A 23915-nucleotide genomic window follows, 5' to 3' on the forward strand; every position below is an offset into this window, starting at 1 on the left:
TTCTGTCATTTTTGACAGAAAGTTCATTACGCACATACACACACTGCATTCATGCATACATTTATACAAGTATGTGCATACATACTGTGCATACACAAACACATATATAAATCCATCCCTCCCTCCTAGCATGGGGCTGTATATGAAAACATTTGACAGATATCCTTCCTACTGTACACCCCATCACCAGTAGGTCACCCATCTTTCTCAGACGTTGCCGTCGGCTACTAAACCCCTCGCCACTTCCTATTTCCTCAGGGGCGGCGGGTCACCATGGCGACAGCCTGGTGGAGAAGATCCTGGGCGTGTTGCCGCCATTGCCAGGACACACCACGGACGTGCAGGTGGACATGCTGGAGCTGACCGATCTGCAGCGCAGCACAGAGGCCCAGGCCTCGCTCGCACCCGGCTGCCTGGCTAACACACAGTGAGTACCTCACAGTACTGCAGTAACATGAACACAGTGAGTACCTCACACTACTGCAGTAACATGAACACAGTACTGCAGTAACATGAACACAGTACTGCAGTAACATAAACACAGTGAGTACCTCACAGTACTGCAGTAACATGAACACAGTACTGCAGTAACATAAACACAGTGAGTACCTCACAGTACTGCAGTAACATGAACACAGTGAGTACCTCATAGTACTGCAGTAACATGAACACAGTACTGCAGTAACATAAACACAGTGAGTACCTCACAGTACTGCAGTAACATGAACACAGTACTGCAGTAACATAAACACAGTGAGTACCTCACAGTACTGCAGTAACATGAACACAGTGAGTACCTCACAGTACTGCAGTAACATGAACACAGTGAGTACCTCACAGTACTGCAGTAACATGAACACAGTACTGCAGTAACATGAACACAGTGAGTACCTCACACTACTGCAGTAACATGAACACAGTGAGTACCTCACACTACTGCAGTAACATGAACACAGTACTGCAGTAACATGAACACAGTGAGTACCTCACACTACTGCAGTAACATGAACACAGTGAGTACCTCACAGTACTGCAGTAACATGAACACAGTGAGTACCTCACACTACTGCAGTAACATGAACACAGTGAGTACCTCACAGTACTGCAGTAACATGAACACAGTGAGTACCTCACAGTACTGCAGTAACATGAACACAGTGAGTACCTCACAGTACTGCAGTAACATGAACACAGTGAGTACCTCACACTACTGCAGTAACATGAACACAGTGAGTACCTCACAGTACTGCAGTAACATGAACACAGTGAGTACCTCACAGTACTGCAGTAACATGAACACAGTACTGCAGTAACATGAACACAGTGAGTACCTCACACTACTGCAGTAACATGAACACAGTGAATACCTCACAGTACTGCAGTAACATGAACACAGTGAGTACCTCACACTACTGCAGTAACATGAACACAGTGAGTACCTCACAGTACTGCAGTAACATGAACACCGTACTGCAGTAACATAAACACAGTGAGTACCTCACAGTACTGCAGTAACATAAACAAAATGTTGTGACCTCTGTATGACCTTTGTATAACCTCTTTGGGACCTGGGACACCTCTGCCTGCTGCCTTGGGTTCTGTTTTCCCTCATCTCAGCTTTACTGGGCTTGACTTGGTGGCGTTTCTGCCCGTGTCATTTCCTTTCTGCCCATGTCATTTCCTTTGGGCAGAGCTGTGGTGTAGACTGTATGCCGGCTTCTGTGTAGTGCTGTCTGTGTGCGTGTCCATGTGTGTGTATGTGCGTGTACACAATCATTCAGCAGACAAAGATTTCTTTACACTCTCTCACTTTTCAGTTATTTTTGCCTCTCTCTCCCTCCCTCCCTCTCTCCCAGACCACCCACAGTGCTAGTGTTGGGCCTGGCACCTGACAGGGCTTATGCAGGGTAGGGTAGTGGGGCTAGACTGTGTGCAGGGTAGGGTAGTGGGGCTAGGCTGTGTGCAGGGTAGGGTAGTGGGGCTAGGCTGTGTGCAGGGTAGGGTAGTGGGGCTATGATCTCAGGCACGCGCTGGCCCCCTGTGGTGAGGCTCTACATGGCAGCTTTAATCTTTCATCATGTGCTCCTCCTGGTCTCTCTCCTTCTGGACCATGTGGAGGAGCAGAGGGGGAGCTTAGCTCGGGTGCGCGCACACACACACACACACACACACGCACACTACTGGAGGGCCTGAGTGGTATGCAGCTTGGGCACAGGGGGTAGGTGCTAGCGGTGCTGTGCTGAGGGCTGGGGGGGGGGGCTAGCGGTGCTGTGCTGAGGGCTGGGGGGGGGGGGCTAGCGGTGCTGTGCTGAGGGCTGGGGGGGGGGCTAGCGGTGCTGTGCTGAGGGCTGGGGGGGGGCTAGCGGTGCTGTGCTGAGGGCTGGGGGGGGGGCTAGCGGTGCTGTGCTGAGGGCTGGGGGGGGGGCCTAGGGGTGCTGTGCTGAGGGCTGGGGGGGGGGGGGCTAGCGGTGCTGTGCTGAGGGCTGGGGGGGGGGGGGGCTAGCGGTGCTGTGCTGAGGGCTGGGGGGGGGGCCTAGGGGTGCTGTGCTGAGGGCTGGGGGGGGGGGGGGCTAGCGGTGCTGTGCTGAGGGCTGGGGGGGGGGCCTAGGGGTGCTGTGCTGAGGGCTGGGGGGGGGGGGGCTAGCGGTGCTGTGCTGAGGGCTGGGGGGGGGGGGGGCTAGCGGTGCTGTGCTGAGGGCTGGGGGGGGGGCTAGCGGTGCTGTGCTGAGGGCTGGGGGGGCTTGGCCTCATATCATATCACCGTACAGCATCTAAAACTGCTACATTCCGGAGCCGAACCCTTATCTCCCTGAGCAGAAGGGTGACTACAGCTATCTCTCGCTGAGCGCACACACCCTCACACACACGTCCGCACAAATATGGACGGGACGAGCTACCTCCCTCCAAGAACAAACACACACTCACGTGATCAGTGTGGGGGGGGGGGGGTGCGTGCGTGTGTGTGTGTGTGTGTGCGTGCGAGCAGAAGAACTTCTTAGATGTGTGTAGCAGAACTACAGCATTGGCTGTCTGAGAACAGCTGGGCCACGAAAGTCATCACAGCTGCAGAGGAGACACACACACATGCACACACACACACACACAGATGCACACGCACACACACACGGAGGAGATGGAGGTGGACCCAGCGGGACAACGTATGGAGCACATCTACACACACCTGACACACACTCTCCTAGCTCACACACACCTCATGCGCACACGCTCTCACTCTCCCAGTTCACACACTCCACTGCTACACACGCCTCAAACACAAATGAACATAGATTGAAGCAACGTTTGTCTGCATGTGACGTAGTTAGCGTTAAATCACTCTTCATCACCTGGTCCTGTTAAAGATCAGAATCCTTCATTCTGGCCTCTACTAGGATTCGCCGAGTTACTCCCAGCCCCTCCCGGACCGTGTTTTGATTGGCTGAATCTTGTAAACCCAGGCATTAAACGCTGGGTGTGGGTCTAGGTAACAGCGTGAGCGGATGATATTTCCCTCTGTAATTTCAGGATGTTTTTCTGGCCCTCTTGTTTGAGTCTTGGTGGTCTTGGGGCCCCACACCACGCTGGGCTGCCTGGAGGAGAGACCTCGGCCCTGGGGAGCTCTCTTTTCCTCCGGCCTCTCGGCTCTGTCCTCCTCCAGCCCCGCTGCTCTCTCTTCCAGCCCCGCTGCTCTCTCTTCCAGCCCCGCTGCTCTCTCTTCCAGCCCCGCTGCTCTCTCTTCCAGCCTCCCTGCTCTCTCCTTTTCCAGCCTCCCCCCCTCTCTCCTCCAGCCCACATCCATGCTGCTACACACACCTGAAACATGCTGGCTGCTACACACACACACACACACATGCTGCTACACACACACACACACACACACACACACATGCTGCTACACACACACACACATGCTGCTACACACACACACACACACATGCTGCTACACACACACACATGCTGCTACACACACACACACACACATGCTGCTACACACACTCTCTGTGCCAAAATACACTAAGAACACTTCTTCTCTCAGTTAGCAGTTTACGTGAGGAATTGTGTGTGTGTGTGTATGTGTGTTTGTGTGGTCAGGTACCCTCCTGTCTACCCAGTGTGGTTTGCTGTGTTTGGCTGTTGCTAGTCTTTGGTTCTTTGTGGGTCACATGACCAGAACTTTCCTCTGCCTCGGACCAGCCCCCCGTACCCCGGTGCCCTCTCTGGGTGGGTGGGTGGGCAGGCGGGCAGGCTGTTCTGGGTATATTCCAAATATTAGGGGGGGAGGGGGAGAGAGGGGAGATGGGAGGAGGGGAGGTGGCGGGGGGAGTTTGTTGGCTTGCTGTTCATCTCTGGCATATAAACACAGTCTCTAGACTGAGTAGTAATGTGTGTGTATGTGCGTGTGTGTGGAGACAATTTGAGTGGTAATAGTTCTGATTACAGGAAGTGCTTCAACAAATGTTTACAAAGTGGCTGTGGTGACAGTGTTCTGACTAAGGTCATGGATCTGCTCTACCCTCAGCTTTGCTGGGACGCATTAGATGACTGGATGTGTGTATGTACTGTATGTCTACTTGCGTGTCTGTGCATGTTGTGTGCGTGTGTGTGTACGTGTATTTGTGTGTGTCTCCGGTATCCAGTGAAGTTGAAGGAATCCTTAGTCAGTCTGACCCATACTTAACTGCTGTATCACACACTTCCAGTAACCACCCTCCCTTCTCCCACCCCCAAGACTCATTAACCCAGCAGAGATACACTCCTCTGGGGGCTGCTGTGTGTGTGTGTGTGTGTGTGTGTGTGTGTGTGTGTGTGTGTGTGTGTGTGTGTGTGTGTGTGTGTGTGGACAGGTATTTCAGCTCGTGCTCAAGCACTTGATGCACAACTACTTCTTAATGGTGGAACTCTGATTACACATCTGGTGGCATTTATCTGGGACGGACACACACACATACACACATTCTTCCTGAGTGAGCAGCTACACTCTACTCAAGTGCAAGAGTGCCCCCTTCAGGTTAGACAAACCCCTTTCACTGGAGACAACGCGCACACACACACACACACACACATGCAGGAGGTCAGACACGCGCAGCCCCCCTTCCCTCCCCCCTCCCCCCACTACTGCCTAGTTATTGGGCCTGTTACTCACCCCTCGCCCCCCCCCGCCTGCCTGTCGAAGCAAATGGACTGAGCAAAGCACAGGGGGAGGGAGGGGGTTAAATGGGGGAGGGGTGAGGTGGGGGGGGGGGCAAATTGGAACCATATTTCAGCCTCTCTCAGTTTGACCAAAAGCTCTCTCTCCTTCCTGGAACACACAAGGATGTACAGGCTTAGGTGCCCGCCTTTCTCACACACACTCGCTCAAAATCACACGGGCACACACACGCGCGCAAACGTACACGCAAACATACACAACGCATACGCATGCTTGTGCGCACACATTTCCGCCCACGTTCACACAAACACACACGCAGACATACACAGGGACACATTAGAGACCCTGTGCACACACATGCTTGTTCACACACGTGGCGAGGTCACAGCCAGGGCGACTTAAGCATGTCAACTATGTGTGTGTTTATGACTCACTACGGTCACACACACTGTGTTTATGACACACTCACTCCGACCATAGCTTGAGAGTCACAACTGGTTGGACAGAGCACATAATAATGACATGAACACATGATAATGACATGATAATGACATGCACACACGATAATGACATAATAATGACACAAACACATAATAATGACATGATAATGACATGTAAATGACATGATAATGGCATGTAAATGACCAAATAATAGCATGATAATGCCATGACAATGACATGAAGACCTGATAACGTCATGATAATGACACAAATCTGGGACCTGGTCCTGGCGTGGCCAGGGTCCCTGATCTGGTGCTGGTCCTGGCCCTGGCGTGGCCAGGGCCCCTGGTCTGGTGCTGGTCCTGTTCCTGGCGTGGCCAGGGCCCCTGGTCTGGTGCGCCCCTGGTCTGGTGCTGGTCCTGGCGTGGCCAGGGTCCCTGGTCTGGTGCTGGTCCTGTTCCTGGCGTGGCCAGGGCCCCTGGTCTGGTGCTGGTCCTGGCGTGGCCAGGGTCCCTGGTCTGGTGCTGGTCCTGTTCCTGGCGTGGCCAGGGCCCCTGGTCTGGTGCTGGTCCTGTTCCTGGCGTGGCCAGGGCCCCTGGTCTGGTGCTGGTCCTGGCTAGAACCTGGTTCTGTTCGCCTGTCTTGTGTGTCTGGCTGTGTGTGAAGATGGCGGCCGGCCCAGAGCAAGCCTCCCCCCTGGCCCGGCCCGGCCCGGCCTGGAACACATTAGCTCTGATATTAAACACATGGCAGCAGTTAGAGCAGGAGGAGGGAGAGAGAGAAATAAAGAAAGGAAAAGGAGAGAAAAAAAGCATCCCAAAAGAAAAACAGCGTTGATTTTACATTTGGGATCCATGTCAGCGACCCCTCACTCTCCCTCCCTGTAGCCTTCTCTCCTCCTCTCCCTCCCCTCTATCCCTCTCTCCCCCTCTATCCCTCTCCCTCCCTCTATCCCTCTCTCCTCCTCTCCCTCCCTCTATCCCTCTCTCCCCCTCTATCCATCTCTGCCCCTCTATACCTCTCTCCCCCTCTCTCCCTCTCTCCTCCTCTCCCTCCCTCTATACCTCTCTCCCCCTCTCTCCCTCTCTCCTCCTCTCCCTCCCTATATCCCCCTCTCTCCTCCTCTCCCTCCCTCTATCCATCTCTCCCCCTCTATCCATCTCTGCCCCTATATACCTCTATCCCCCTCTCTCCCTCTCTCCTCCTCTCCCTCCCTCTATACCTCTCTCCCCCTCTCTCCCTCTCTCCTCCTCTCCCTCCCTATATCCCCCTCTCTCCTCCTCTCCCTCCCTCTCTCCCCCTCTCTCCCACTCTCCTCCTCTCCCTCCCTATATCCCCCTCTCTCCTCCTCTCCCTCCCTCTCTCCCCCTCTCTCCCTCTCTCCTCCTCTCCCTCCCTATATCACCCTCTCTCCTCCTCTCCCTCCCTCTCTCCCCCTCTCTCCCTCTCTCCTCCTCTCCCTCCCTATATCCCCCTCTCTCCTCCTCTCCCTCCCTCTTCCCCTCGCTCCGAGCGCTCTGCTCTCTGAGAAGGGTTAGGGAGGTTTTCTCCTGGTCTTGAGGGTTTACGTTGTGGAGCCCTCTGTGACATTGCTTGTAAAAAGGTCTCTAGAACGAAATGATTAAATTTGGACTTTACACACACACACATACACACACTGCTACACACTGCTATAGACACACACACAGATTGATGTGTTGTGCCCCCCCCCCCACCCCCCCAGGTGCTCCTCTGCACGGTCGCTATGGGAGACGATGCTGGGCAGCAAGCAGAAGGAGGCGGTGATGGAGGTCCGCAGACAGCTGGTGGAGGCAGCCAGCAGAGAACACCTGCCCTTCAAGATGAACCTGGGTAGGACACACACACGCTACACACACATGCTACACACACACACACATGCTACACACACAGGCCCACACACCATACTACACCACAGACACAGAGAGAGATAGAAATGGACAGGTGGCGAGAGGGGAGAAAGAGAGATAGAGAGGGAGCGTTTGACTTTTATTGAGCTGTCAAATCTGCCAGATACCAGCCAGTGATACCACCACCCTGGACATTACAGGAACGACTTGATTAGAGAGACTGGAGAGAGACGTCATGGTATTACACTGTAGAGCCACAGCGCCCCCTAGAGACTAGAGAGAGATGTGTGTGTGTGTGTGTGTGTTTGCCCATGTGGCCACAGAGGAAATGTGAACCACATGTTGCTGCTCGCTGACTCACACACATACACGCTCGCACACACGTACGCATGCACACACACACATACGTCCCTCGAATACTTTTGTTGTTTGTTAATGAAGCAGTGTCTGAAGTCAAGGGGAAAAGCACGCTGAGATATGCAGACACACACACGCGCCTATCACACACTCACACACACTCACACACTTATATTACACTGACACTACGGATAAAGGTGTGTGTGAATGAATCATATTTAGCATGTTCTGCACACACCCCAGACACACACACCAGACACACACACACACACTGGGGGTTGGGGGGGCATGGAGGGAGGGATCCATGGCTCCTATAATCATGAAGGTAAGGAGGGGCTCTAACAAGCAGGTTGTAAATATGCTGAAGGTCACACACACACACACAGTTCCATGGTGGTTTCCTTTCACACATCTGTGTCAAAGAGCCGGGCTCCTTCTAGAGCCTGGAGAATAACACCCTGAGAGAGAGAGAGAGAGAGAGAGAGAGAGAGAGAGAGAGAGAGAGAGAGAGAGAGAGAGAGAAAGTCGAAGGACCATGTTGTCTCTGGGTGTTTTAACGCTGTGCAGGGAGTTGTTTGGACAGCTTAGGTTTTACTGTGTCACCGAGTGTGTGTTTATGTATGTGTGTAAAATGTTTGTGTTTAAGTGTGTGTGTGTGCTTGTGCAGCTGGAATATGTGTTTCTCATTGTGTGTGTATGTATGCATGTGTGTATGTGTCTGCGCATGTATGTGTGTCCACACGTGTGTGTGTGGGTCCATATGTTTTTGTAACTGCGTCTATGTGTGTCCGTCTGTGTGTGTGTGTCCGTGTATGTGAGGGAGAGATACATGTATGTGTGTTTGTGTTTAGTGTGTGTTTGTGTGTGGCGTAAAACGAATATGTTGACAGAGCAGATGGTCTGCTTCCCCCAGTGCATTCTGGGGTGTCTCACTACATAGTGTAGAGAACTGGATGAGCAGATAGGATACATATACACACTCACACAGCATAAACACACACACAGACACACACCTCGTACATATACACACACTTGCATGCACACAGACACACTGCCTACATACACACACACATGCACATATGCATGCTCACTCACATACACACCAATACACATGCAGACACGCACACACCAAACCAATTCATCAAGTAACAGCTATTTCCTGCCCTCTAAGCCAACAACCAAAGCCTTGCCAGAGGAATCAGAACACACACACACACACACACAGACAAACACATATTTCAAACTGGACAGTTGCCACACTAATACAGCAGACCCAATCTCAAACAGAGCCCACATGAACACACATTCACATACTCTCACACACACACACACACAGACACACACACTGTCCGTCTGTCTCTGCAGGAAGCATGCTGGCATACTGCAGAATAACCCTGGTTGTAGCAGGTCACACTGGTGTACTGTATCACACTGTAAATTCACATTACCACTACAACCTTGACTGCCCACACACACAATCACACAAAATACACAATGACACACACACAATCACACAAATGACACACTCACAATACACAATGACACACACGTACACACTCAATCATACACACACACAGGCACACACATAGCCGTGCTCCAGGGTTATGCTTGGCCCTCTGCAGGGCCAGGGAAGGGGTCTGGTGGGGCTTGTCTGGGTGGTATTTCCTGCCTCTGGTCTAGGTTATGGTTGGCACCAGGTGGGGAAACCTGGGAGATCCTGCCAGCCTCTAACCCTGTCTCTAACCCTGCCTCGAACCCTGCCTCTAACCTCTCAGACTCTGCCTCTAACCCTGCCAGCCTCTAACCCTGCCTCTAACCCTGTCGGACTCTGACCCTGCCTGTAATCCTGCCAGCCTCTAACCCTGCTTCTAACCCTGCCTCTAACCCTGCCTCTAACCCTGTCAGACTCTGACCCTGCCTCCAACCGCCTGTCAGCCTCTAACCCTGCCTCTCTCGGGAATCAAATCAAAGTAGAATTGTATTGGTATAGCCTTGTTTACAAGCAATGTCAAAGAAGGCTTCACAGATCAGCACCTGTAACCAACCTAAACCCTCTGATACCCCCTTTCCACCAAAGTGAACCGGGAGCTGGTTCGGAGCTGGTGCTAGAGCCGGTTCGGAGCTGGTTCAATTTGCGAGCCTTCTAAGAACCGGTTTGCTTTTCCACGGGCTAGAGAGCCACCACAGAGCCACGTCAGTATGTCACTGTATACGTCTCATCTTTCCCAGCAACGCTAGTGCGGCAGCGCCAAACACAAAGCAGAGCCCGTCTAAAGGCTGTTTATCAATCCGAAGAACACTAAGAACACGAGATTGAGATGCGTGTTTTCTTGGCTATTGCGCAATACCCTGGACTCGCAGCAGTATGACAACACTGGCATTATCAGCGCAACATTTTAGAAACTTTTGCTGGATAGTGCTTGTGTATTACATTTGTGTTAAATATAGGCTCAATATGTTGTGTTTGTCATTTCACTCATTTGATAGGATTATGATAAAATTCAGCAACTAGTTTCTGCACTGCGATGCTAGCTAGGTTATCGAAATTTGTCAAATTGACAAATTAGCAGTTTCATCAATAAAATAAGCACATTTTCAGCAACTACACTGGCCACTTCTCGTTACATTTGAATTCAGATGCTGATTTACACGTACCGTTTAGCTGAAATATGAATTGTAAAAACTTAGGTCAATGGTGGTCAAAGGATTCTGTTCATCTTGTTGGTCACGGTAACCCCGCCCCTAACGCAAGCGGTTCTTACTTGGTTCCCATTCTAGCCCAGCTCCGAAGTGGTGCTACTTGCGAACCACTTTCCCTGGTTCGGAGACGGTTCTCAGGCTGTCGAAAGAGAAAGAACTGGTTCGAGATTAAGCACCGGCTCCGAACCAGCACCCAAAACGCATCGGTGGAAAAGGGGTATGAGTGGACCAGGACAACACAAAACACCAGAAGGAACCTTCCAGTTCAGTGAGGGCTCCCCTCCTCCAGAGACAGTTGGGGATGGGAGAGAGCAGCAGGCCAGAGGCTGGACAGACAGCAGAATGTTCTAACGTGAGCAGAATCTCCTCTTAGCCCTGTAGAGAGTTCTGGCCCACTTATCCTCTAGTGTGTGTGTGTGTGAGTGTCCTCTAGTTTTTGTGTGTCTCTTCTGTTGTGTGTGTGTGTGTGTGTGTGTTTCTGCTCTAAAGACAACACTGGCCGCATAGACAGGAAATACTCCTACATCTGGTCCTGTTTCAGAACATCAACATGAAGAAGTGGCTTTCTGGGGAGTTAATATGCCCCTCTCACCCCCCCACCTTTCTTCCCTCTGCCCCCCCCTCCTCTCCCCCCAACCCCCCCTCATAGCCTCTCACCCCCCACCTACCCCCCTCCTCCGCTCTCAACCCCCACCTACCCCCCGTCCTCTCACCCTTTACTACCCCCCATTCCCCTCCTCTCACCCTCAGCCCCAGGGTCTTCAACCCCCCCCCCCCCCCACCACCCTGTCCTCTACCTCCAGCTGCCCCTTTCACCCCCACCTCCCCTGCCCCCCCAGCTTCCTGTGTCTCTCTGAATCCTCCCCAGAGGGCTGGCTGGGGTGGAGGTGTGGGAGGGGGAGGGAGGGGGAGGGAGGGAGGGGATACGAGAGGCTGCTTGACTCTGCCAGCTCTGCAAATAATCAGAGGAACCTCAGATTCACACGTATTAGTCACACTCTCAGACAGGCTCCCAGAGACACTTATCACTGTACACACACATACGTACACACATACAGACACACATATACAGTACACGAACACACACACATATGCAAACATTGCTATCCCCATTTGAACACTACTGCTGAGGCACACTTGTCATACGGTATGCTCTGTTTATCTGGCCATCTGTGTATCTGTCTATCTCTGGATCCCTTTAGGTCATTCTCTCGCTTTCTTTTTCTGTCTCTCTCTCACTCTTTCTTTTCCCCTCTCTCTCTCTCTCTCTCTTTCTTTTCCCCTCTCTCTCTCTCTCTCTCTCTCTCTCTCTCTCTCTCTCTCTCTCTCTCTCTCTCTCTCTCTCTCTCTCTCTCTCTCTCTCTCTCTCTCTCTCTCTCTCTCTCTCTCTCTCTCTCATACACACACACACACACAATCTCTGCTTCTGGTTCCTTGGGCTGTAGAATGTGCTGGCTGAGATATTTTTATAGTGTATGTGTGTGTGTGTGCGGATATCACTTACCCCTGGTAACACCTGTATGTGTTTGGTGCTACAGAAGCTTAGACCTGGAAGCAGGTTGTCTATTTACTATGCTTCTACCCAGCTGCTTCCATTAAAGCATGTGTGTGTGTGTGCGTGTGTGCGTGTGTGCGTGTGTGCGTGTGTGCGTGTGTGCGTGTGTGCGTGTGTGCGTGTGTGCGTGTGTGCGAGTGAGTGAGTGAGTGAGTGAGTGAGTGAGTGAGAGAGAGAGAGAGAGAGAGAGAGAGAGAGAGAGAGAGAGAGAGAGAGAGAGAGAGAGAGAGAGAGAGAGAGAGAGAGAGAGAGAGAGAGAGAGAGAGAGATTCTGTGTAAGAGATATGTGTGTGAAAGAGAGAATGTATGTGTGTATATGGATGTGCGAAAAGGTGTGTGTGTGTGAGACAGGGTGTGTGGGTGTGTCTCCGCAGGTGCTGCCCTCTACAGGTGGGCATGTTAAACCAGCCGCTCGCCTCAGCAGAGAGCAGCTTCCTGTGTGTTGACGCTGACTTCCTGTCCGCAGGCCGGGTGAGCGGGGAGCAGCTGAGCTCGTACGTGCAGCTGTTCCGCGGCAGCTGGGGGGCGATAGAGAGCAACGCCGGCATTCTGCAGCTCGCTCTGGCCACCGCACACACCCTCCGCCACCCCGCCCTGGCGCACTGGGACACCTGCCTGGCCTTCGAGAGACTGCTGCTGCAGGTACACGCACACACTCGCACACAGACACACTCACGCACACGCAGGCAGACGCTCGCTTCCACACGCTCGCACAGAGATACTCGCACGGGGATGCGAAAACACGCTCGCACACACAGAAAACACTCTCCATCTCTCCATCCTTCCAGCTCTTCTGCATGGTGTTTGGAGGTTATGGTGAGAGGAAGTACAGTTTATGGGGGAGGACGTGTGTGTGACCAGGGCAGGGTCAGAGGTCAGCTGTGAAAGAGAGCGAGGAAGAGGGAGAGAGAGGAGTTAAAGACCAAAACTCTCATTAACCTCAGCTCTTCAGCAGAGGTCTGCCGTATCTCTCTCTCTCCTTTGCTCTGGCCTTCTGTCTCTCCATCTTTTTCAATCTCTTTTCTCTGTCTATCCCTCATCTCTCTCTCCACCCTCTTTCTCTCTCTTTCTCTCTCCCCCTCTCTTTCTGTCTCCCCCTCCCTCCTCCTCCTCCTCCTCTCTCTCTTTCCCCCAGAGCTGTATGGCGCCATAGTCCACTCTCCTAATCTCTCTAAGACTCCTTAGTTCCAGAGTCATTTCCTCTGCCCTGCTCCACGTCCAGAGCCTGTGTGTCTGTTCCTGCAGCTGCACAGAGTAGCAGGAGGGCCCAGCGTAGAGGACTGGGGCAGGGAGGCAGGGACAGGGAGGAATGTGAAAACAAGCTCGTAACGCTGGCTCTAAACCGGGCCGTCGCTGGGGCTGAGACTGTGCTGGGACTGGAGTCACTACAGGCTGTGGAAACCGCCCCTCTGATTTGGACTGTGGACCTGCAGAGCTCTGTCTGTCTGGTTCTGGAGTGGTTCTGGTCTTGTGGGGTTCTGATGTTGTGCTGGTTTTGGTTCCTTTAGTGGTTCTATTTTAGGGATGTCTCCCCCTCTGTTTCTGTCTCTCTCTCTCTCACTATCTCTCTGTCTCTCTCTCTCTCACTATCTCTCTGTCTCTCTCTCTCTCACTATCTCTCTGTCTCTCTCTCTCTCACTATCTCTCTGTCTCTCTCTCTCTCTCTCACTATCTCTCTGTCTCTCTCTCACTATCTCTCTGTCTCTCTCTCACTATCTCTCTGTCTCTCTCTCACTATCTCTCTGTCTCTCTCTCTCTCACTATCTCTCTGTCTCTCTCTCTCTCTCTCTCTCTCTCTGAGACAGAGCGTTCACGGCCACCTTTCCCAGCTCCGACCTGGCCTGTTCCAGTTCAACATTCCTCCTAAATCACATGTCACAACCAGGCCTTGAGACTCTGTGTTTTTAATCAAAACTGACCTGTAATATGAGCCCGAGTTTTATTGAGGTATTAAAGGTAAATGAGTTCTGTGTGCCCCTCTTCCAACCCCCCCCCCCCCCCCCCAACCCCTAACCCTCCTCTCTGTTTATTTGATTTCCATTTGAGGTTTTCTCTCTGCCTTGTGGGGGGCGTTGGGTGGCGGGAGGCTGGGGTGGACACAGAGAGTCTAATTACTGGAGAAAATGTTTTTATGAAATGTGTCTTTTCTCTGGCCTGTCCAGGCCTGGCGCCCGGCCGGTGTTTACCCAGCCTGAGTGTGTGAGTGCTGGGGTCGGCGCTGTGGGCAGAGCTGGGCAGATAGACTGTGTCTGTGTGTCTGCGTACGTGTGTCTGCCTCTGTGTGTGTGTATGTGAGTGTGTTGACACCCCATGCCTCTTGTCATGTAATACGGTGCTAGCTAGCTGAATATGGTGCTAGTTAGCTAGCTGAATATAGTGCTATTTAGCTAGCTGAATTTGATGCTAGTGAGCTGAATATGCAGAATACAACAGAGGAGAGGTAGGGGAGCAGGGTAGAAAGGGGAGCAGAGTCGAGTGGATTAGAGTAGAACAGAGAAGAGTAGATTAGAACAGAGTAGATTAGAACAGAATAGAGTAGAACTCTCATCTCAACTGGCTTCGAGGGGAACCCTCCAAACATTCCTGCATTTATTACTGTGTCACTCTGCTTCTGAGATGAGTGTCACTTCTGGGTCACTCTCTCTCTCTCTCTCCCTCTCTCTCTGCATGTCTGTCTGTCTGTGAATCATTGTGTGTGTGAGACAATGCAGGTTTTCCTATATGTGTGTGTTTGTCTGGGTCCTGACAGATGATCCAGACTGGAGCCTAGTATTCCACCTCGTCATTCCTTAGTTACAGTGTCTAAGGCTCCACATAACCCCTGACCCCTGACCCTGTGACCCCTTCTGGATAAATTAAAGTGACCTGTACAGCCTCAAAACAACTTCTAGCCTCTAACTAGCCTCCATCCTACATAGTCACAGTTGAGGTTTGACTTCTGAAGATCTAAGTCTTTATAGACCAGCTCGTAGAACATCTAAATCCTTTATGTACTAGGTATTGATGGTGCCTGGCCTAACCCAAACTAGCCTAGCCTAACCCAGCCTAGCCCGGAGCCTCCAAACCTTCATAGAAGGCACATCGGTGTTATATCGACTCACTCCCACTGACAGAACAAAATGACAATATCGGCCCCTGGATCTTTCATCTTGTCTGCATGCCACAGACAGCAAGCCATAAGACAGTAATTGGTCTTCTTGCCACAGGGTTTGGATCCCCCCTGGACCCCCTATCCCGCCCTGTCCCCCACCCCCCCCTCAGTCCAGACAGCCTCTGGGTTGTCTCTGCCGCCCCCCGTTCTGCCCTGAGGGGGGGGCTGAACAGTGTAACAGACGACATGCTGAGGTGTCCAGCCCTGACCCCTGACCTCTGACCTTTGACCCAGCCCACCGCTTCACAGGCTCGTATCTGAGCTGACCTGGGCTGACCGGCCCCCATCCATTCGTCCAACCCCCCCCCCCTCCTCCACTCCCTGTTCCCTTGTCCCATCCCTGTCCTATCTTTTTTCTCTATACTCCCCTGGTTCTCCTCCATGTTCTCGGTTCTCTCCTGGTTTCCTCTGGGTTCTCTGGTTCTCCCCCATCTTTTCTTCCTTAGCATCTATGTCACATTAATCCATAAACACCAATCTCAGAGCAAGACACACACACACAAACTGTTTATAGTGCTGTTATTCCTCCCACTCTTCCTTCCTGTGTTTGCATGGGAGGATTACTGTAGTGATGGAGTTCACTCCCCCAGGAAGACCAGGAATAGCTTGTCTGCCTAACCTCCCCCCCAAACCTCCATCCCCCTGCCTCCCCCCTCTGTCCCCTAGCCTCTCCTTTTTGGACCCCCCCCCCCCCCCCCCGTGTTTACCGTCCAGTCCGTCAGCTTAATGTACCTGCACCCCCTCTCCCCCTGCCTCCCCTCCCTTCACCCTCTCTCCCACCCCCTCCCCCCTGGGTTTCACCGGCTGTGTTTACAGGCTTGTCCGTCTGCCCCCCCTCCCTTCGTAGCCGGCTGTGTTTACAGGCTGGTTGCGTGTGTGTCTCACTCTGCCTAATGTACAGACTGTTTATCAGGTGGACCTGTTTAGAGAGGCCTTCTGAGGTGTTGGAGAGCAGGGTCAGAGGTCGACTCCTCCCACTTCCTGTTGACCTGACCACCATGCTAGAATAGGTGCAGGCCTCAGATCGGAATATGTAGGATGAGACACGTCTGTTGATTACCCATGAGCCTTTGCGTATTTTGAGGTCAATTGGTCATGGACACAAACATTCGGCCAACTGTGGCTTATTGAGTCCATTACAGTGGATGGCACAATGAGCTAAATGTGGCCTTTTAGTGGATTTATGTCTACATACTGTAGTGGTTGTGGTTGTCATAATATAGAATTGAACTGGATAAAAAAGAGATTCCTACAACAAATTGTCTGATAACTGGGCTGTAACTTGTCTGGTTTTACGATCTTTGGCATATTTAGTTTGGTTTAATGAGCGACAGTTAACTATAGTTAGCTTTTATCTAATTTACGGTTCTTTTCCTCGGTGATGAGTCACAACTGGTTCCATTAAATCCTTCCGCCTTAATATATTCCACCTAGAGTCAGCCAGTCACCATGTCCTGGTTAGCGTGCTAGCCTAGCGAGCCCAGCCTAGACCACAGATGGTTAGCATGCTAGCCTAGCTAGCCCAGCCTCGACCACAGATGGGCCTGCTCCACTCTGCAGAGTAACGTTCTCTTAAACCCTTTCCTCAGGCAAACCCTGTTCTCTGTCATACACCACATCACACACCACTGATCTGCATACTTAGCATGTTTATGTGCTATTTAAGCACTTTCCCTGTGAAAAGGCCAGTGAGTCTCTATGTTCCAGACCACTGAGCTAAGGCCAGTACAAATTTAACATTTTACATTTTGTTCATTTTAGCAGACGCTTTCATCCAAAGAGACGTAGAAATAGTGAGTGTAGAAAGTACAGAAGAAGTTCTAATGACGGTGCTTTGAACACATTGGGATGTTCGCTGTTCAGTAACTCTTCCTCCTTCTCCTCTTCCTTTGTCTCACTCTTCGACTGTTGCTTTGGACAAACCCGTCTGTGCCCAATGAATAACACGTCAGATGCAAATGTGGGGGGTGGGGGACCCTGGGGGAGGAAGGTGGGGGGTCTTGGAGGAGGGAGGTGGGGGAGTTTGCCTGCTCTGTAAAACAAGGGGAACCTCTCTCTGCACCCCCCCCCCTCGCCCCTGTAATTATACCCATCTGAGATCTGTGTCACCCCCCTCTGCTCCGTCATGCCCCGCTCTCCTCCCATCCTCCTGTTGCCCTGGGGGTGGGGGGGGGCGTGCCACACTCACCCATATGGAACCGGCCTCCCCCGCTCACCTGTCGCTATGGTAACTAAGCGTGAGAGGTCAGGCCGGGTCAATCAGAGACAGATCTCACCCTGTCAGTAATTACCCACAATTCCCAGGTGCTGGTCGACAGAGGTCATCTCCAACCCCTCAGGACTAGAAGTTATGATGTCATAAAGGGTTAGTGTTGGAGAGAAGCAGACACACAAACAGACAGGCTCACAGACTGAGATACAGGCAGGCGGGCAGAAATACAAACACACAGACAAGCAGACAGACAGACAAGCAGACAGACAGGCAGACAGACAGACAGGCATAGAGGCGGGCTGGGTCGAGGCTGGTGCAGATTCCGAGCCTCCACAAGCAGTGCCCTGAAAACTGTTTGATTCTGGACCACACGCCCCCTCCCGGCCTCTCCGCCTGGATGTTTATGTGTTTAGACAACATTTAAATGTATCTGGTTTTCAGCTCATCTTTAATCCAGAGCTGTTCTCTGCATCTGAGAGGAAGGACGTGAATGAGCAGCTCCCGCCTGCCTGCCAGCCTGTGCTTGTTTGGAGAAGTTTACATTTGTTGTTGTTGGAATCAGCTGCCACGAAGCAGAAATCTAACTCATCTGTGGAGACCCCTGCACCCCTGTTCGGCACACACACACGCCCCCCCCCCCGCCCTCCCCTTTTTGACTTACAAATGGAGAAGCCCCAGGCTTTCTACAGGGGTCTGGAAGTGCTTAAAAATGCCTCTCTGAATCAGTTTCTCTCTCTTTCTCTGGTTCTCACTCTGTATATAATTGTATATAGCTAGTCATTTCAGAGGGACTGGAGTCAGGTATGGGGGAATAGATGTGTATCTCATTGTTTTATATGTCCCCCCCCCCCCCCATTGTTCTGCAGTAGAAGGTCTGGAACAGAAAACACATGTGGCCTTGTTTGTGCCTCTGTTGTTTTGATGGAAAAGGAATGAAAGTAACCCAAAACCAGAACCAGCCTCACCACAGAACCAGGCTGAAACAGAACCACTCATTATGATAAAAGGAGGAGAGGGGAGAGGGTGAGAGAAGAGAGGCGGAGACGGGAGGGGAGGGGAGAGGAGGGGAGAGGAGGAGAGGGGACCAGAGTAGAGGAGTGATGCTGAGGCTGCATTCTATCATGTGTTCTAAACATCACAGCGTCTCTCATCGCCCAGGGAGACGGGGGGGAGGGAGGGGGAGTGACATGGATGCCCTTTATTGTTGCGTGTGTTGAAGAGAAGCTTCAAACACATTAGACCCTGATCTGGTGTGTGTGTATATTCTGGTGTGTGTGTGTGTGGATCTTTTGAATGTGTGAGCGTGTGATCTGACGGGTATGTGCTCTGTGTGTGCTCTGTGTGTGTTGTGCTGTGTGTGTGTGTGTGTTCTGTGTGTGTGTGTGTTCTGTGTGTGTTCTGTGTGTGCTCTGTGTGTGTGTGTGTGTGTGTGTGTGTGTGTTCTGCGTGGGTGGCGATGTTTGTGTCAGCTCTGGGACAGACATCAGTCAGGACCCTCAGTCACCCTCTGCTAACACTGTCACTGTGCATAGTGACAGCTGTAGTAACAACATCATAGTTACACAGGATCTGTAATGTAATAATGTTTTCATCTATCAGACGCTTTTATCCAAAGAGACGTCTGGGGAATTTGAACCTGCTGCATCTTGACCTGCAGTCAAATGCTCTAACCACTGAGCTTTACCCCCCGCTTGCCTGTGTATTAGAACTTTTTTGGTTCAATATCAACATTCAAAATCAATACATTTGATACACGTGAAGAATGTCACGTATCAAATAAGTGTCAAAGTATAGGTACATTTTGTTTAACTTATTGACACGTTGTGTAGTTATGGCAACCAGGCCCGCCACTCAGCAGAGCAAACAGCCTCCAGTCCTCCTGGTGCGTCCTCCTACTGTGTTCTGACATATTTAACAGCTCTCTGTGTTATTTCTGTAACATGGTGCCATTACAAAGATTGAGAAGTACCATAGTTCTTGTGTAACAACCAGTCACCCAGCCAGCCAGTCACCCAGCCAGTCAGCCAGCCAGTCACCCAGCCAGTCAGCCAGCCAGTCACCCAGTCAACCAGCCAGTCACCCAGCCAGTCAGCCAGCCAGTCACCCAGCCAGTCAGCCAGTCAGCCTGCCTGCCAGCCAGTCACCCAGCCAGTCAGCCAGCCAGTCAGCCAGCCAGCCAGTCAGCCAGCCAGCCAGTCACCCAGCCAGTCACCCAGCCAGTCACCCAGCCAGTCAGCCAGCCAGTCACCCAGCCAGTCACCCAGCCAGTCACCCAGCCAGTCAGTCACCCAACCAGCCAGTCACCCAGCCAGTCACCCAGCCAGTCACCCAGCCAGTCAGCCAGTCAGCTTTTATCTACAATCCCCTCAGTGCCCCAGTTGATTGTTGATATGGGGTTTCTGGGAAATGTAGTTGATCTATGAAATACACAGGAGGAGGAGAATGCAGGAGAGAAGATGGAGGAGGAGGCTGTTTACCTTGGCTAGCCTGACAACTCCCCACCCACCACCCCCAGGTCTTATTGGATCAGAGCGTGTTATTGTTTCTTTGAGTTATTGGAGCTCTAAACTGATTCAGATAGGATCTTTGATAGCTCATAGGCTGGAGGAGCTGGCTGCATGGATGGATGATTGGATAGATGATAGTGATGGATGGATGGATGGATGGATGGCACTGATGGAAGACTTGTCTGTCCAGACTGATAGGAGAGACTTTAATGAGAGGACCAGACACACCAGATTACCCCCTGAACCACCGTGAGAGAGAGATGGAGAGAGATGGAGAGAGAGAGATGGAGAGAGAGAGAGATTGAGAGATAGAGAGATGGAGAGGGAGGAGGGGAGCCGAGCGGATGTGTGTGTATGCCACAGAGAGAGCTTACTGTGGGAAAGTTTGTCCAACACAGACCTGCTCATCCACCTCTGATTAGCGTGTGTGTGAGAGAGAGAGCATATATGTGTGTGTGTGTTTTGAGAGAGAGAGAGTGTCTGTGTATTGTTGTTTGTATTGTTCAGCTCAGTGTAAAGGGTTGAGTCAGCAGATGGATTGTCCACACAAAGAGCGATCAGCTGTGAACACATCAGCCTGTCAGCCCTACCTCCCCCCCACCCCCCCCACCACCACCACCACCACACACATTCACACACACTGCGAGGGTGGTTTTCACCTTGAAAAACACAGTTACTAGTGTCCCTTTTATAGAGTCTCTGTTCATCCCTCGGGGACAGGGTAGCTGTGTGTGTGTAGCAGCATGTGTGTAAGCTGTCCTAACAGTGGCTGTTGCCGTCCATCCCCCCCCTCAAGCCTTGGTTTTTCCCCTGAATAATTGAATAAAGGGTTTCCAGGAAGAAAGAATGAATAACTACAAGACTATGTCTCTACTAATGTATCATGTGGTGACCCTTTATTTCTACATTCTTGTGTGTGTATGTTGTGTGAGATGGTGTGTTGTGTGAGAGAGTACATGTGTGTTGTGTGAGTGTGTGTGTCTGTTGAGTGAGAGGGTGTGTGTGTTTGTGTGTAGTCCCTCCCCGGTCAGATCTGCTCATCATAAATATGAAGTTTATGAGTCATCACACAGCTGTGGTCGCCAGGGACGACGGGCCAGCCAAAGATGCTCACACCCCCATCACCAAGGCGATAACATCTCTCTAAAGACGCCTCCCCTCTCTCTCTCTCTCTCTCTCTCTCTCTCTCTCCCTCTCTCTCTCTCTCTCTCTCTCTCTCTCTCTCTCTCTCTCTCTCTCTCTCTCTCTCTCTCTCTCGCTGTCTCTCTCTCTCGCTGTCTCTCTCTCTCGCTGTCTCTCTCTCTCGCTGTCTCTCCCTCTCTCTCTGTCTCTCTCTCTCCCTGTCTCTCTCTCTCTGTCTCTCTCCTCTTCTTCTTGTTTCACAGCCATATAAGATGACGTTCATATTGTCTAGCTTGTTGAGTCTGGGCTGTTCTCTCCTGACCTGTGGCACTGGAGGCTCTGTGTAGAGACTACACTGTGTGTGTGTGTGTGTGTGTGTGTGTGTGTATGTATGTGTGTGTCCAAAAGGCCCCACATCTGTTTCTTACACACACACTCACACACACACACACACACACAGTCAAAGGGACTCCTGTGACCCCTGCATTACTGCAGGGTTGTTGTTGGATATTGCTCCTCCCCATCTAGGTCTCTGGGGTGTCAGCATACACACACGCACACACACACACATGCATACACACCGTCAACACACACACACCATCAACACAGCTGTCAGAGTAATGAGTCAGTTCTGGATGTTGTTAACTAAAGACAGACCTCTAGAGCCTCCTGGACCTGGTCAGTGTTTCATTCAAATCTCAGAAGCCCCTCCCTCCCTGAACTCAGAAGCCCCTCCCTCCCTGAACTCAGAAGCCCCTCCCTCCCTGAACTCAGAAGCCCCTCCCCCTCTGACAGCCCCCCCCCCCCCCCGTCCTCCAAGCATCAACTCTCAAGCATCAACCCTCTCCAACCTCCCCCTCAGCTATCAGGCTAATACAACCCTCTAAAAATACACCTAGCTATCAGGCTAATACTGGGTCCTGTATGGCAGCCTGTGAGGGGGAGGATGGGAGGGGAAGAAGGAGGGTCTATCTGACAGCCGTCAGGACCAGAGGGCTCGTGCTCAGCATGGCCCAACACTGCCCCCAGTTGGCCGACCAGAGAGCTGCACCCACACTGTCAACTGGTTCTGTTTTTGAATGCGCTTTTATTTTGAAATATATCTCCCCAGTTTTCTTTCTGCTGCTCAAAGTGAAACTTATTCACCCACGGGTCTTCTCTCTCCCTCCTCGTCTTCTCTCTCCCTCCTCAGTCTCTCTCTCCCTCCTCCGTCTCTCTCTCCCTCCTCCTCTTCTCTCTCCCTCCTCATTCTCTCTCTCCCTCCTCTCTCTCCCTCCTCCTTCTCTCCCTCCCTCCTCCTCTTCTCTCTCCCTCCTCTTCTCTCTCCCTCCCCCTCCTGTCGCTCCCTCCTCCTTCCTCCTGCCCCCCCCGTATAAGACAGGGGAGCAGAACTAAGATGCTGGGTTAACCCTTCAGTGCCCCGCTCCTCTCAGAGCTGCCTGCTCTCGTCGTGACATCAGCTCCCGTAGAGGCCGAATCATACTCGTGAATCATCCTGGTGAATCATACTCGTAAATCATCCTGGTGAATCATTCAAATGAACCATATTCATGATAGATGAATCTTCTAGATGAGCCATATGAAAGAGGAGTTTCTATGTGGTCTGGTCAGCGAGTTCTCCCTGCAGCGGATTAGTGCTGGCTGTAATGTACTGTCCTTGAGAGTGCCGAGTGTGTATGCATGAAAGAGTGTGTGTGTGAGTGAGATTGAGAGAGTGTTTGTGTATTAGTGAGAGTGTGTGTGTGTGTGTGTTTTTCCTCGCCCCCAGTGTGAGAACTGTGCAGGAGGTTTAAAAGGCCCAGGGGTTTGTGGCTGAGTAGTAACTCTCATATGGAGGGTTACGCCATAATCTGTTACAGCCGCCCCCCCCTCCTCTCCCCTCTCCCCACACACACAAACAGCTTTCCTCCCTCCTTTCCTTCCACCACCCCCCCCCCCCAAAGACACAGCCCCCCTCATCTCCTGATTCCGCTGTTCTTGGACCTGGTCTGGATTCCTGTTCGACTGAGAGTTTTTGGTGTTAGAAGTGGCACCACAAGCAGCAGTCTGGCAGAGAGACTCTGAGGCTCGAGTTAGGTACCTCACCAACAAAGAAGCTTGATGTCTAGTTGCTTCTGGACCATAGAATAAGAGTCTCTGTGATTATGTTGAGTGTGTGTGTGTGTGTGGGGGGGGGGGGATGTTGTAGCCACAGACTGACTGCCTTGTGGTGCTGGGGGGGTCGCGTGTGTTTAGAGTGTGTGTCGTGTGTTTGGACTGCGGGGAATGTGTGTTGTGTGTTTGTGTTGCCTGTTTGTCTCTTGTGTACACAGTCTCCTCTAAATAACAACCTCCCACAACTCAGACCAAACCAGGACTGGAAGAGAGAGAAGAACACAGACCAGAACTGGACCGGAGAAAGTCAGTAGACAGATCGTCGTGGTGGGGGTTATAGAGAGGGAGATAGATGGAGGAAGAGAGAGGGGGGGGAGTACAAAGGGAGTGAGATAACCCTAACCCCAGCCTCAGCCCCTAACCCCAGCCTCAGCCCTTAACCGTCTAGGAGAAACCCACACAGCCCTCACTTCCTCGCTCAAAGCAGCAGATTTGGGGCAGATCTATGTCTCCGCGTTTCTATAAACAGAGCAGGGCATCATGTAGACGGGCCAGACCTCACTCTTAAGAGCTTCCATCTCTCCTCCAGCACATCCCTCCATCTCTCTGACCCCGTCCTCCTGATCCCGGCTCTGTCAGAGAGCAGGCTGTCAGAGGACGCCAGGGAGAGGCCTGCCTTTGATCTGTCCTGGGAGGTGAGGGAGCAGTTAAACATGATAGTGGAGTTGACCAGGGCTCTGAACTGTCTAAAAGCAGAACGAT

The 23915-nt window shown here is 51.9% G+C and overlaps 1 protein-coding gene across 1 annotated transcript in view; it reads left to right on the forward strand.

Moving 5' to 3' along the window:
* Positions 1-23848, forward strand: part of LOC134016449 (sec1 family domain-containing protein 2-like) — a gene marked incomplete at its 3' end in the record, with an annotated part of 24869 nt that extends 1021 nt beyond the window's left edge. The window contains exons 2-6 of the mRNA XM_062455808.1: positions 259-427; positions 7311-7438; positions 12534-12709; positions 23372-23459; positions 23793-23848. Of these exons, the coding sequence (XP_062311792.1) occupies positions 259-427; positions 7311-7438; positions 12534-12709; positions 23372-23459; positions 23793-23848 (617 nt within the window). The remainder of the gene's footprint in view (positions 1-258; positions 428-7310; positions 7439-12533; positions 12710-23371; positions 23460-23792) is intronic.
* Positions 23849-23915: the final 67 nt, after the last annotated feature.

This window comes from Osmerus eperlanus, unplaced genomic scaffold, assembly GCF_963692335.1.
Source record: "Osmerus eperlanus unplaced genomic scaffold, fOsmEpe2.1 SCAFFOLD_168, whole genome shotgun sequence".
NCBI lineage: Eukaryota > Metazoa > Chordata > Actinopteri > Osmeriformes > Osmeridae > Osmerus > Osmerus eperlanus.